Source organism: Schistocerca gregaria, chromosome 3 (genome assembly GCF_023897955.1).
Source record: "Schistocerca gregaria isolate iqSchGreg1 chromosome 3, iqSchGreg1.2, whole genome shotgun sequence".
Classification (NCBI taxonomy): Eukaryota; Metazoa; Arthropoda; class Insecta; order Orthoptera; family Acrididae; genus Schistocerca; species Schistocerca gregaria.
Window position 1 is genome coordinate 357,098,131 of NC_064922.1, and position 15,654 is coordinate 357,113,784.

Genomic DNA, 15,654 nt, shown 5'->3' on the forward strand with positions numbered 1-15,654 from the left:
CGCCTCTGAATTGTGAATACTAGAAGACAATAACAGTGCAGATTGAACATGAGTATCCAAGATGTGAGTACCCCTGCAAAATAACAGAGACCTTTGGAGATATGTAAGTTCCCTTTGAGTCATCAAACCCCAGAAACGTAGGTGCTACAACGCTGGCATAGATTAGAAAGGTGTTGGTGGTGGGAGTGGAACATTATTCTGCACTCTACTGAATTTGTAGTGTCTCGAACTGTCTGTGAATTTGCTGCTGCTGCTGTTGTTGTTACTGCTGTTGTTGTTCCTACAATTCAGTAATTAGACACGCTCGGGCAGGAGTTGCTCGTCGCCATGTTTGTATCGCAGCCTGACACAAATTAAGATGTTCACTGTCACCAACCATGTAGCTTGTGGATACCAAGACCGACGCAAAGCTGATGGCCGGAAGTAACGTATAGAGCAAACGTTACAACTGCAACTAATGCGTGCTCAAATCAGTGGCTACGTACAATGGCAGAAACGTTCTAGGCAGCTCAGAGTTCAGATACAGAAAATCTGGTAGAGAATAATAGTTTAAATTCAGAACACCAAAAGGGGGCGGGAGGGTCTGTTACATTGTTACTAACCCATCGTAACTTTACTACTTCATATTTTACTCAAAGGGCATTGTAAGTTACAGTTTATGCACCAGTTAATTTCAATGTCACTGTGGATCTGACCGCCAAGCAGGATATTTCATTACCTGTAGCGTATAAAATGCAAACCGGTTTCGACTCTTTGCAGCGACCTACGGCCTCGTGGCTGCCACAGGCGGAATTATCTGTTACACAGATGCTATCCCCGCTACTGTCTGAGTCAATTTTCACGTTGTTAAAGTGGATGGCTGTTAATCTGTGTGGCCACATTTCGCGCCCAAAATAGCCTAGAAGACTGGCCACCTTCCGTAATGAAAAAAATAAAGGAAAGGAATTTCCGAGTGAAGTTTTCACGTAGACGATGGGACAGGTGTGTTGCCACACATGGAAAAAAACACTGACGTCATAACGATGTAGAAACAGACCGAGAGGAAAAGAAATAAGAAGTGGCCATTCTTTCTGGCTGCTATGCAGCCCCCCGGGTTCGATTCCCGATACTACTGGGTATTCTTTCTTGTCCTCGTAATGCCAACTGAGGAGCTGCTGGAGTGAGAAGTAGCAGCTTCAACGTCTGAGAAACTTACAACGGCAGAGAGAGCAGTGCCTCTTCATATGGTACCCGAAGGACGACTTTGGTACAGACTGGCTGAATATCCCGATAGCGCCAGTAGATGGAGCTCTAGCTTTAGTTTTACTTTCAACATAAGTATCCGAATTCTGTGAAAAAGTATCCGAATTCTGTGAAAGATGTTGCAGGAGTATGATAGCTCCTGAAAGCACCTGAAAGCGCGTTTCGATGAAACGGTATTTTGAAAATACCTTACAAATGCAAAACAAGAGCAATGGAAAACAGCCGGATTAAATCAGGCGGTGCTGCGGGAATTAGAGTATAGAGGAAGTTTTACTATTTAGCAGTAAAATAACTGATGATTGGAGTACAGAAGATTTAGAATGAAGATTAGCAATACACATAAAATAATTTTTGAAAAAGGGGCATTTGTTAACAGCGAATAAATATTTTGGACAAGGAAGTGTTTGGACAAGGTATTTATTCGAAGTGTAGCCTCAGTGAAGAAAATTTCGAAATGTTATGGCGTAGAAGAATGACGAAGTCTAGATGGTTGCGTCGAATAAGGAGGTATTTTATTGAATTGAGGAAAAAAGAAAGTTATGGTACGACGTCTGTAAAATAAGAGATCGGTTGATGCGACATTTCCTGCGGTATCGAGAAATCGTAAGTTTGGTAAGGGAGGAATTTTATAAAGGAAGATCAACGCTTGAATGCAGAAAACGGGTGCATATGGATGAAGATTGAAGTTGTTACACAGAGCCGGCAGGAGTGGCCGATCGGTTCTAGGCGCTACAGTCTGGAACCGCACGGCCGCTACGGTCGCAAGTTCGAACCCTGCCTCGGGCATGGATGTGTGTGATGTCCTTAGGTTAGTTAGGTTTAGGTAGTTCTAAGTTCTAGGGGACTGATGACCTCAGAAGTTAAGTTTCATAGTGCTCAGAGCCATTTGAACCATTTGTTACACAGAGATGAAGAGGCCTGCATAGGATGAAATAGCGTGGAGAGCTGCATCAAATCGGTCTTATGACACAATATCACAGCAAAAACTACCTCTTAATTGTTTTCCAACACAGGTTTAAGTCACGCACTAATATGATAACCTAAATTTTAAAGGTCAAAGAAGAGAAGGTCTTTCATTCACATGTTCACCAGACTATTTTGGATCTTTTCAGCTTTATCCGTAGATCCACTGTCATTGTGAAAAGTACAGTCCCCTCCAAAAACATAGTCTACACATCAATGCAGTAATAAGATTCTCTGGGAACTGAGATGTAGTAGCCTGACTTGATTGAAGAAGCTTTCTACACAATGAGACGAATATAGGCTCAATCGTATAAACCCCTCTTTTCTTATCCATATGTAGGCAGAATGTATCCGTGATGATCATACAACATTTCAGGTATTATGGAGAGGGGGAAACGTGCCACATTGAGAAGTAGAATTCAGATCCGAAAACGGTTTAGTTACTGGTTAACTTTTGTAGTAGAATACGAAAACTACCAATCACTGTTTGTATGACGCATTTACACGATTGATTATAAACGTTGTTGCCAACATTGTAGGGAAGGAACCCCGTTAATATATCATGAGGGATGGCTGCAACCCTATGTACGTCCTGCGGCTGTGAATACAGGCCCATCTCTTTAACACAGCTCACTGACTTCCATGCGCAGCTATAGTTTGCGACTGCGAAGTTCTCCAACTCCCCCCCCCCCCCCCCTCCCACTCCCAGGACTCAACTCATATGTGTTCATAACCCCTCTTTACCGCAAATGCGAAATTAGGTGCTAGGAAAGATATAAGCAGATTAACTGCTTTGTAAAACAAATACTTTAAGTCGTGAATCACAGCGTACTTGGATATTATAATTTTATTGGAAACTGTATGATATAAAAATGTGATGTACATTATGTGGGAGAAACCATCAAATGTACTCCTACGGTGAAACCGCAACTGCCTGGAATGCAACTCGTCTCCCTCTGCTTGCAAACATTGTGTCCATTTCTGAAACGTTCTAAGTTTTTCATTAATCTGTTTATACAAGTTGGACACCAGAATAATCTAAATCAAGCCATAATACTGCTCAAAGGCCGAATATTACATCTACATGACGCTTCTACAACATGGTAATGTTAGTCAAATGTTCTTCTCTCGTCGCAAATCCAATTGCTTCCAGTAACTTCTGCTCCTATCTGTATTGTTTGCACAGGGTATAGACGGAAAAGTCAAAATATTACGCTCGGCATCTTGACCGTCTAGGCTTACCAGCTTCTGTCCTACAAAACACAGAATATGTTTTGCAACATATGAATTTCAACATAATAATTCCATCTTCCTTCGTCATAGGAATGGGCCGTTCACCTTTCTGTCGATATACAGAATGCGGGACGTAAAACCGGCTCGTCGTACGCAACGATAATGTTCCAGTTCGTGCGTGCACCTCAATAAAATGGAAAACCAGAAACGTCGTGCAAACAGTCGCGTACGAACTAACCATTTTCTTCTCATGTAAGGACACTGTACGGAACTTTTATGTTGTGTACGGCAGCTGCAGCCGCAGCCAGTGAAACTTGTCGAAACTAGTTGAGAAAAAGGCCTCGTTGTGAGAAGTCAGGTTAGTGTGATTGTGGGATAATGCTGTATTCGTTAGACCACCACCTGCCTGCACACCTGTATTAGAGAGGCAGGTGCAGGAGATAATAACGAGAAGTCCCCGTAAGTCAACCAGGAGATTGATTCATCACGTTCATGTGAGTGAGAGAAGCTGTAGACGTGTTTTAAGGGGACTGAAGTTAAAACCGTGCAGGACAAGTGTTGTGCAAGAACTGAAGGAGTCTGCTCTGCAGAACAGTATGCATTTCTGTTCATGACTGTTGATAATTGTTGCCAGTGGCGTGTTGGACCCGCTAAGGCTCATCATGAGTGACGAGGCGTTGTTCCATCTGTCTGGGTACATAATTCCCAAAACAACCGATATTGGTCGACAGAAAATCCAAATGTGATCCACCAGATACCCTTGCATGACGAGAAGATTGGTGTTTGGTGAGCCATTTTGTGCCATTTCCGCCATACGCGTTATAGGACCCTTAGTCTTTGAGACGACAGTGAAGAGTATTTGGGAATCCTGGGCGAGTTTTATTCGCACTTGACAGAAGAGGACCGCTAGTTGTGTTACACCCAGCAAGGCGGTGCAACATGCCACACAGCAGCTGCTTCATTGCCTCGTATGCACGAGACGTTTACGCCAGACGGACAATCAGCAAATACTTGTGACCTCCTCAGTCATCAGACTTGTCCACTTCTAACAAATCCACACACAATTTAAGAACTCAAGACCAGGATCCAGGATGTCATCAATAGCATCACAATACAAAAACTGATAAAGGTATGTATGAATCTCCTCAAGAGTGGCCACATGTGTGCTGAAGGACACTTTCAGTACTTACTTTGAAGGTGAGTAATCATATTCAATATATTAAATTTCATTTTATGTTCATGTGTTGACTTTACGAGCCAGTTTTACGTGCTAAGCTATTCGTCTCAGATAATTCCTGGAGCATTTAGTATTTCGTAATTCTGTTTTCACTCAAATAAACTGTGGAACAGTCCTCACGAAATAAGGTATAATCTACATAGCTATATTAATTAAAGCCTTCTCTGAGCCATGGATGTTATGGAGATGGGCTGGCTTGCGTGCCTCCTTGACACAGATAACCGTACCGTAGGTGGAACCGCAACTGAGGACTTGCTATGTTTCCTGAAGAGGGATAAAGGTCTTTTCAGTAGTTACAGGGCCAACAGTCTGGATAATTGAGTGATATGGCCATATAACATCAGCCAACATGGCCCTGCTATGCTAGTACTGCGAACTGCTGAAAGCAAGGGAAACGTCTGTCATTATTTTCCACTCTACTGTACAGTCAAATGATGGTGGAATCCTCTTGAATAAAATACACCGGAGGTGAAATAGCGTTCCGTTCGGATCTTCCAGTGGGGCCAATCACGAGGGTGTCGTCATCAGAAAAAGCAAAACTGGAATTCTATGGTTTGGGACATGGGATGCTCGATAATTTAATAAGGGAAATGGATAGACTGAAGTTAGATACAGAGGTAATTAGTGCGAGAATTAGCGATGTGCATGGGAAGGGAGATGGGTACAGGTTTATAAATACAAAATCCAACAGGAGTATTGCAGGAGTAGACCTAATAATGACTAGGAAAGTAGAACTGTCGATAATCTTCCATGAACAACACAGTGAATGCATTATCGTAGCCACTACAGGCACTAAGCCCATACGTACCACAATAGGACAAGATTATACAGGGTTCAAATGGCTCTGAGCACTATGGGACTTAACATCTGAGGTCATCAGTCACCTAGAACTTAAAACTACTTAAACCTAACTAACCTAAGGACATCACACACATCCATGCTCGAGGCAGGATTCGAACCTGCGATCGTAGCGGTCGCGCGGTTCCAGACTGAAGCTCCCAGAAGCGCTCGGCCACACCGGCCGGCTTACACAGGGTGTCCCAGGAGAAATGGTCAATATTAAAGAACGACCATTCGAAGAGAATATGCTACGGTCGCAGGTTCGAATCCTGCCTCGGTCGTGGATGTGTGTGATATCCTTAGGCTAGTTACGTTTAAGTAGTTCTAAGTTGTAGGGGACTGATGACTTCAGATGTTAAGTCCCATAGTGCTCAGAGCCATTTGAACCATTTTTTTATGTCTAATAAACAAGGGCTCTAAAATGCGTATGTTAAGAGTTACAAGCACTTGTTCATCTTCGCAACTGTGAAACACTTCTATTGGACAAGTGCTCGTAGCTCTTGACGTATGCATTTTCTAGCCCATGTTTAGTAGGTTTTTTTGCTTCGAACGGTCATTCCTAGGATATCCCTGTATACTGATCATTCCTCCTGGAACACCCTTTATACCTCCTGGAGCACGCTGTATGCCTCCTAGGTGATGAATTGAAAGAATATATGGTGAGATGAAAGAAATTACTGAGAGAGACTGAAATTGAATTATGTTGAGGGAATGGAAATCGATAGTAGTAAAGGGAAGAGAAGGAAAAAAATAAAAGAACATAGATTGGAGGAAAGCAATAAAAGAGGAAGCCACCTGGTAGAATTCTGCAAAGAGAATAATTTAATCATCCATAGCACTTGGCTCAAAAATCACAAAATGTACGTGGAAGAGGCCTGGAGGAATAGAAAGGTTTCAGGCAGACTAGTAATGGTAGACAAAGGTTCCAGGAGCAGTTGTGGTCTCTGAACATAAATTACTGAAGATGACTGATCAAGAGGCGAAAGTACAAAATGCAGTAGAAATTCTTGGATAAGGTACGAGATACTGACTCTAATTGACGAGGGGAGATAATACAAAAATGAAGTCAATGAAGCAGGCAAAACGGTGTGAAGACGTCTAGAAAATGAGGCTGACATGAAGTGCACAATGTCGCAATGGCTTTTTGAGAAAAGAGATGCTGTCAACCGTCTGTCTCCTTCTCTCCTGCTGGTCAAGTGACACATGATCTGAATGGAATCAGTTTACATCCAAAATGTGAACAATGTTGGGATAACTTATTCCAGAGGTTTTTGCAGTTTCTCTGGAGCCAACAGCTGCCAGAACAGGTACGAGGAGCGTTCAGTAACTAATGAATCACATTTTTTTCTGAGAGCAGATAGTTTTTATTCAGAATTAAAATACAGCATATTATTCCCAATTCTTCTGGCTACGAAAGACTAGTTTTCAACATAATCACCATTAGGGAGGGAACTGGGCTAGGATAGTCTGTGCAGCTGTGATTGTCACAATCCTATGTTGATATAGTGGTCAGCACATCTGCCTAGTAAGCAAGAAACCTGTATTCAAGTATCATTTGGAGCACAAATTTTAATTCATTGCTTCAACTTCTACCCTTATGGAAGATAAATTTCAGACTAATAAGTCTCCGGCAAAATGTAATTCAATCACAATCTCCGATTAATGCGACAGCCTTACGCCATCTTACTTGCAGGGGCTGTATGCCTGCATGGTTCGACTCCGGTGGTCGACTTTGGAGGCAACGTCGTACTACATCAATAACCTCACCAACAGTCGGGTACTGCTTCCCGTGGAGTGTATCCTTCATTGGGCGAAACAGATTAACGCAATAATGTGCGAGATACGGGCTGTATGGTGGACTGGGAAGAACAGTTCAATGTTTTGTGAGCTCCTCTCGGATGGGAAGACTAGCGAGGGTCTTGCATTTTCACGGAGAAGGAGAAGTTCGTTAGCATTTTAGTGAATATGAACACGCTGAATCGTTTCTTGAACTTCCTGAGGGTAGCACAATAGACGTCAGACATAATCGTTGCACTGGTGGACGGGAATGTCATCACTACCGACAGAGACGTCCAGTTGTGCAGCGAGATGTTCCATTGTGATTCGGCGATCATCTCGAGTCACAAATGTGTGCGGCCGGTCGGCATGTGGGAAACTGGACAGGTTTGCTCGACCTTGTTCCAATGATGATAGGCGCCTCTCCCAACGACTCGCCATGCATTCCCCAAGCGCCTATCGATAATTGCGATGTTGTAGTTTTTTGCCAAAAGAAACTCAATTAAAGCTCTCTCCTAGAAACGCACCTCCGGTACAGGGGCCATTTTGAAAGCGAAGTATAGCGTCGCTATCAATCGAAGGTCCTTGAAACTATAGCGGCTGAAGCGGGAATATTCCACGATGTCCCACAGTAAATTTCGCCTTTTTCAGCCGAAAATGGCCGAGAAAAAAATGTGATGCATTATATATTGAACTCTCCTCGTAATTCGTTCGCACCACTCGTTGCAGGCTTGCACCTTATCTAGTATTCCAGTGCACTTCCAATAATTATCCTTTGCACATTGGATGAACTGTCACTTTTTTTCCTATCCTATCCAACACTCACCACGCGGAGTGGACGCTTGGTTTGAGGCGCCATGCCACGGATTGTGCGGCCCCTTCAACTGGAGGTTCGAGTCCTCCAAATGGTTCAAGTGGCTCTGAGCACTATGGGACTTAACTTCTGAGGTCATCAGTCCCCTAGAACTTAGAACTACATAAACCTCACCAACCTAAGGACATCACAAACATCCATTCCCGAGGCAGGATTCGAACCTGCGACCGTAGAGGCCGCGCGGTTCCAGACTGTAGCGCCTAGAACCGCTCGGCCACTTCGGCCGTAGGTTCGAGTCCTCCCTCAGGCATGGATGTTTGTGTTGTTATTAGCATATGTTAGTTTAAATTAAAATAGTGGGTAAGTCTGGGGACCGATGACATCAGCAGTTTGGCTCCTTAGGAATTCACACACACACATACAGCACTCGACATACGTGAATGACAGACAGAATGTGAGCTACAGTTCCTCTGACGAAATAGTTCGGTTGAGCTGCCGGATGTTAGCGTCCGAAGGGGTTCAATATTTCAGCAAACGGCCAAGTTGCCTTTACAGAGTTCCTCTGTGCCCCTTTTCAAGCCGTTATTATTTCGGTGTGACTATGATTCCTACTTATCCGACGTGACGATTTCCTTATTTGGGTATCGAGGTACGAATTTAGGCATAAGACAGCAATCGGTTTCATATTCAAAACAGATAAATCCACAGTTCTGATTATTAAAGCTACTCCCAACCTAGTAATCAGATTTTCAAGCGTGAATCGCCATTGGATTCGTATCTATTATAACTACGATACTATAATCAGAAATTACCATAGTTCCATTTGAAACGGCGAAGTTGATACCGTACTTAATATACAGTATATATTCAAAAGTATCGCAACTCCTTTACGTAATGCGCAATAGATCACAAGATGTCACGAGGCAGACCCGCCATAATAAAAGGAAACACGTAGCATAGTGTTGCCAGATCTCTACATTTATAGACAAGTTTGGAAACAAGTAATGGCAAGCACACATAAGGACCAGTTATAAAATCACGCAAGAAGACTGAACGTAAAACGTCAAGTGTTAAGACTTCATCCAAAACTGAAACTTCAGCGTATCCAGTACTGAAGCTCAGTGGTGAACCAGTAACAGTAAAATGGAAAGTTCGGTGATTTCCAATGTGGACGAGTCATCGCATGCCAGCTGAGTAACAAATCCATCAGGTACGTCTCAAGCCTTCCATAGCTGCCCAAGTCGACTGTTGGTGATGTTACTATGATGCAAAAAATTGAGGAACAAACAGCTAAACCAAGACTTGGCAGACCTTATTCACTGATGTAGAAAGGCAGTTGAGCATTGCGTAGGGTTGTTGCAAAACATCGCATGGCATCAGCAGAAGACATCACTCCTTAGTTCACGTGTGCTGCCAGCGGTCCGTCTAATGCTGTGAATGTGCGTAGGGAGATAAAAAGAATTGGATACATTGATAGAGAACTCCTCATAAGCCACACAAGTCTGTAGTCAGTGCTAAACGACGCTTTTGGTGGCGTCACGACCGTCGCCGCTGGCCAATGTATGACTGGAAACGAATGATTTGTAGTGATGAATCGCCAATACCCTTTGGAAATCTGATGTAAGGGTCTTGGTTTGGCAAAAGCCTGAAGAACATTACATCTAGTGCCAACAATCATATATGAAGAAAGTGATGTTATGGTATCGGGATGTTTATCGTCGTTAGGGCTTGGAATCCTTATTCCGCTTAAGCAAATGCTAATTGAGGACGTATATGAACGCAATTTACAGCACACAGTACTGCATATCGTAAAGGAACAGCTCGGACCCGATGGTTGATTGTATCAGCATGACAACGCAACCTGTCAATAAAGCTGAGTCTGTGACGTAATGGTTTGTGAGCCATGAGATTCCTAACTAAAGTGGACTTGCCTGCACAGTGTCCAGACATGGTTCCAGTGGAACACCTTAGAGACGAATCAGAACGGCGACTTCACTCCAGTCCGCAGCGTCCAACATCACTACCTTTTCACTTTTCGGATCTTGATGAAGAATGGACTACCATTCCTCCACAGACATACAGACACGTCACTGCAAGTATCCCCAGAAGAAATGAAGCCGTCAAAAGGGTGAATACACCTCATATCAATATTCACTAATACGTCCCCAGATACTCCTCATCAGATAGTTCAGCAAAGAAAAGGGATTGAGTACTTCTGGCAGTTCTTCTGGGAGAAAACAGAATCACATTATAAATTGTCCAGGAAATAATTCCTCCTAACCACTACGCACCCTGTTTCACAGCTGCTTGCTGACCCATAAGGCAACCGTAAGAGACAACGTCAAGCTGCTAATAACCTCCCGACGACATGACCTTCCTTCCCTTTCAACCGTACCTCAACTTTTGTACCTCTAGCATGAACAGATGAATGTGTTTTGCGCCGGCCGCTGTCGCCAAGCGGTTCTATGCGCTTCAGTCTGGAACCGCGCGACCGCTACGGTCGCAGGTTCGAATCCTGTCTCGGGCATGGATGCTGTAATGTCCTTAGGTTAGTTAGGTTTAATTAGTTCTAAGTTCTAGGGGACTGATGACCTCACATGTTAAGTCCCATAGTGCTCAGAGCCATTTGAGCCATTTTTGTATGTGTTTTGCGACACACAACCCTCTCTCACCATAAACAGTGTTACCAGTCTTACTTTCTCAAACAAAACTTATCTGTATATGTTTTCAGTCCTGTATGTCAGCCTCTCAGTATTACTTTAGTTCAACTTTTAAACGGTGAAGAAATTACGACTAGACCTGTAAAATATTAGAGATGTAAAACAGTCCTGCATTCGTATATCCGTGTGGAATCTACTGAGGAGGAAGTTATTCATTAAGAGAGCCGAAGGTTTGATGGCTGTCAGATACCTAATGAGGAATTGTTTTCCTGAGTCATCAGTTTTCTGATTGGTTTTATGCGACCCGCCACGAATTCCTCTTCTGTGCCACCCTGTTCATGTCAGAGCATCACTTGCAACCTACTTCCTCAACAATTTGCTGCATGTTTTCCATTCTGTCTTCGTCTATAGTCGCTACCCTCTGCAGCTTCCTCTGGTACCACTGAAGTTTTTCTATGGTGTCTTATAAGATGTCGCACCGTATAGCCCCTTCTTCTTGTCCGTGTTTTCCATGTATTCCTTTCTCGCTGACTGTGCGCAAAACCTTTTCATTCCTTATCAGTCCACCTAAGTTTCAGCATCCTTATGTAGAACCACATCTTAAATGCTTCGATTCTCTTCTGTCCCAATATCCCCACAATCCACGTTTCACTATCATGTAATGTCCGCCCCCGTAGCCGAGTGGTGCCGGCACCGTAGTTCAGCGTGTTCGGTCAGAGAGCGGGTTGGCCTCTGTAATAAGAAAATATGAGTGAAACGATCAACAAACGAACTTGACCGGATGTCATGTGACGTCCGCAGCGAACAAGCACAACGATCAACAACGAACAAAATGGAGAAAAAAAGTGGTCAGCGCGACGGAATTTCAATCCTAAGGGCCCGGGTTCGATTCTCGGCTGGGTCGGAGATTTTCTCCGCTCAGGGACTGAGTGTTGTGTTGTCCTAATCATCATCATTTCATCCCCAACGACGCGCAACTCACCGAAGTGGCGTCAAATCAAAAGACCTGCACCTGGCGAACGCTCTACCCCACGGGAGGCCCTAGTCACACGACATTATTATGCTACCATGCGATGCTGCCCTCGAAACGTACGCTCTCAGAAGTTTTTTCCTCAAACTAAGCATTGTGTCTGATGCTAGTAGATTTCTCTTGGCGAGAAATGGCCTTTCTGCCTGTAATAGTCTGCTTTTTATGTACTTATAGCAATATGGACATAAAACCTAGGATATACTAAATCTAATCGTGGGGAAGGAAACATACGGCAAAACTTCAGGGATAAATTGTTAGGTATCAAGAAGTCGTCAGTCTGGTAATGGAAGGAAGCGTGGGGCGGTAGAAATTGTAGAGGGATAGAGGGAGGCCAAGGGTTGTCATAGCGAGCAGATAGAAATAGGTCTAGTTTGCACGAATTATTTGGAGATGAAGCGACTTGTACAGCCTAGACTAGCATGGAAAGCTGCATCAAATGAGTCTTCAGACAGGAGCACTAACAACAACAACAACAATAAAAAGCGAAATTTGCTTAAAAATTAACAAGATTTTCTGAGTAGATGGAGAACCCACAGCAACAATAAACTAGTGTTTCTGGATGGGGGCGGGGGTTGGGGGAGTAGTGCTTCCGCCTGTCGATGAGGACGATAAAAGATGTACAGAGATAAAATATTTGTGTGGACTGTCACAGCCTGGAGTCAGAAAATTGTAGTCAAACCATATTAAAAAAAAACGGGTTTCAGTCCCTGCTGCTGGTCCAGCAACGGATATTCAGTGTGTCTACTCACCCTGCGGCCTGTGGCATCCTCGAGCACCACCAGCTCCCCTGGACAGGCGTCTGGATCACGGACCAGCTGGATCCCTTCAGCGGCTTCTCTCTCCCGCAGCGCCGTCCCGTTGACCATGTCGACGATGGCCACCGAGATGTTGACGCGCGTCGCGTAGCTGATGGCCATGGCCAGCGTGTTCAGCACCAGTATCGTGTAGCGCGTCTTCCAGAACCCTAAGGCATAGACCATTCCGACTTTGATCCAACTGAGCCGCTGTTCTGCAGTATATCTGCAATTCTTAGTCTTTCACAAAGCTGGAATCATTCAAACCAGACTACTGCCGATTAAAATTGCAACACCACGAAGGTGGTTTGCTACAAACGCCAACCTGACCACATGATCAGGTATGCCAATGATTAGCATTCCAGTGCAGTTGCACGTAATAGGTAGGAGTAACACCATCTACATTCTGTATGTAAGGAAAGATTACGAATTTGGTTTCTCTTTCAGAAATGCCATTGAATATTGTTTGTTTACCAGTAGATCGCGTTAATCCTAGTGTAAGAACGAGAAACATCTACAGGCATGTTTCAGAATTCGAAAGCGAAAGAATCGATATTTCTCAAGACAGCGGTTTGTTATTTCACAATATTGTTGCAGTAGCAATAATTCAAGCTAACTGTGAGGGTACGTCACATAAATGTTGACATTTTTAGCGGTTGTAAATCATAGTTTACGTATTTTATAATTAGTGAAAAAGATATAGTTAATGTTCCTGAAACAACTGATACGCAGCGATAGCATCTTTATTTAGTGTATATGAAAATAAAAAAGGATCAAAAGAGACGCGATTGTACGGCCGAGGAGGAAGGACGTATTTTGTGGGACACACACTTTTTTGTTTCGCTATACGGAAGGCAGCCATTGAGCGGCTACACATATTTTATGTAAGTTATTCGTATTTATTGCTAAAATAAACTTGTTATTATTATTACAAAATGAATTTCTTTGTAATAGTTGTCACCTCAAATGCTCGCAGTGGTTAATTATTTTTAATAAGCGTATTTACAGTAATTTGCGCTGCGAGAAGCTCACCTTCCGATGCAGCCTCTGGTTGGCCATTAAGCACCGAAGTATTAAATTATTTTTCAGTGTTAACAGTAACTGTAAATGCGAGAGATTTCGTTATAAGAACCTTTTTAAATTGCAACAGATAATTAATTTACGCTAAAGTTCATGTTTTTAAACTATACAGATTCCATGAGTTCAGTATTATCTTGGCCGCTCCACGGCAACAATCGAAATTTTCTCAAGCCTTGCTTTGCAGTCAATAAATAGAAATTAACAAAATTACATTCAATTCAGTTAACGGCAACTATATTTTAGTCATCACGTTTAAAATCTAAAGTTGGTACATGAATAACTGAGGCCCTTCAAGAACCCGTTTCATATTTATTTATGCACGCAAGTAAAACTGATAAGAAAAGACAATATCCCTGAGAGAAAGAAGCATACTTATAAATTAAAAAATTAAAAAATATATAAAATGTATATGTAGTTTCCTTTGTATACGACTTCACGAATGACATCGACGTCACACTATGCATTCTCCATTTTAAAAGCGTTTACGCTAGGCAGTTATGTTATGGAGGAGGAGGAGGAGATTAGTGTGTAACGTCCCGTCGACAACGAGGTCATTAGAGACGGAGCACAAGCTCAGATTAGGGAAGGATGGGGAAGGAAATAGGCCGTGCCCTTTCGAAGGAACCATCCCGGCATCCGCCTGAAGTGATCTAGGGAAATCACGGAAAACCTAAATCAGGATGGCCGGACGCGGGATTGAACCGTCGTCCTCCCGAATGCGAGTCCAGTGTAGTTATATTATGCTTATGTTGACAACTCACTCAAATCACCAATTTCACGTAGTGTATTACAGACGTAGACTGTTAACAGGAACAATCGGGGCTATAGTGCTAGTGTCAGTACTAGCTAAATGATTTCACTTGTTTAATATTAATATAAACTGCATCCACAGGCCCATCTAGGCCCGTTGGTACTGACTAAATCTCTTGAAGTAAGACAGTCTTGTCAGCAAATTTTTTATCTCTTTATTGGCATTGATGCATTTCGTCCTTGTGGGGCACCTTCAGATTAACCTATGGGTGTAATATAACATTTTAAGGCATAGGTGCATTAAAAAGGGGGGATGGCATTAGTACGAGGCAATGTTCTGGGCTGGGTAGCCATCTGCACAACTAACAATGACTATGAACTTACGTAGGAAGTAGTATGGTGAGCAACATACGTGCTTTAAAGCCAGCATGTGGCGTTAAGACAAAAATTATATGGAAACGTAGTCCTATCGCCATTAGACGAATAAAAGAACAAGGGACCTGAAAACGGGAATAAAATGTCGAAGTTCAACTACAGTATTTCTTGGAAAGAGGAACTATGGCAAACCACATAGCTAAATTACATATGCGGAAAACAATAAACTGGGTAAACATTAAAGTTATTAAAATTAAATTGGTATAGGTATCGTGATAAAATAAGTGCAGAAACACGAGCTGTGTACGAGTAACATGACCTCAATAAATTATGAAATTGTTAAAACCCGCCTAACAACAAAGACTTAAAATGAAAGTAAAACATAACAAGTCAGAACATTAAAAAAAAGTTAGAAGATAAAGGAATGAATAAAGTAGCATCAAATTCATGATGAAGAACTATTGATGGGTTACTATAGCGCGTTTTATAACATCATCAATAACTAATTTCTGCTAATCAATTGATCTACCTTTCCTGCGCCGGAGTGCTTTATAATTTCCATTTCCTCTAAATAACTTAGCTTTTTTCCTTTGCAGGCGGTGTGGAGTATACGTAAATTCATCAACGTCGGGGACCGTGTCTAACAGATTTTAGGTGCTCAGTAAAACCCAAATGCCGTTTAATCTGTTCTTTCTTCTTAAGTTAATATTTACTAAATATTGTTCGAAATTCCCTACTAATCTGATTCATATAAGAAGCTTCACAATTGAGGCACTTAATTCTATTAAACTCGGAGTCATTGTTGACCTCTTTTTGTCGATGAAAAGGCGGCGTGTATGTCGTCTTTTCTGAATATATTT

At 42.6% G+C, this 15,654-nt stretch overlaps 1 protein-coding gene across 2 annotated transcripts in view; it reads right to left on the minus strand.

Annotated features, from left to right (window-relative positions):
* LOC126354595 (sialin-like) overlaps positions 1–15,654 on the minus strand; it is a 107,894-nt gene that overhangs the window by 76,035 nt on the left and 16,205 nt on the right. For both annotated transcript variants that reach the window (XM_050004345.1, XM_050004346.1), the window contains exon 2: positions 12,545–12,759. In XM_050004345.1, coding sequence (XP_049860302.1) covers positions 12,545–12,759 — 215 coding nt within the window. The remainder of the gene's footprint in view (positions 1–12,544; positions 12,760–15,654) is intronic.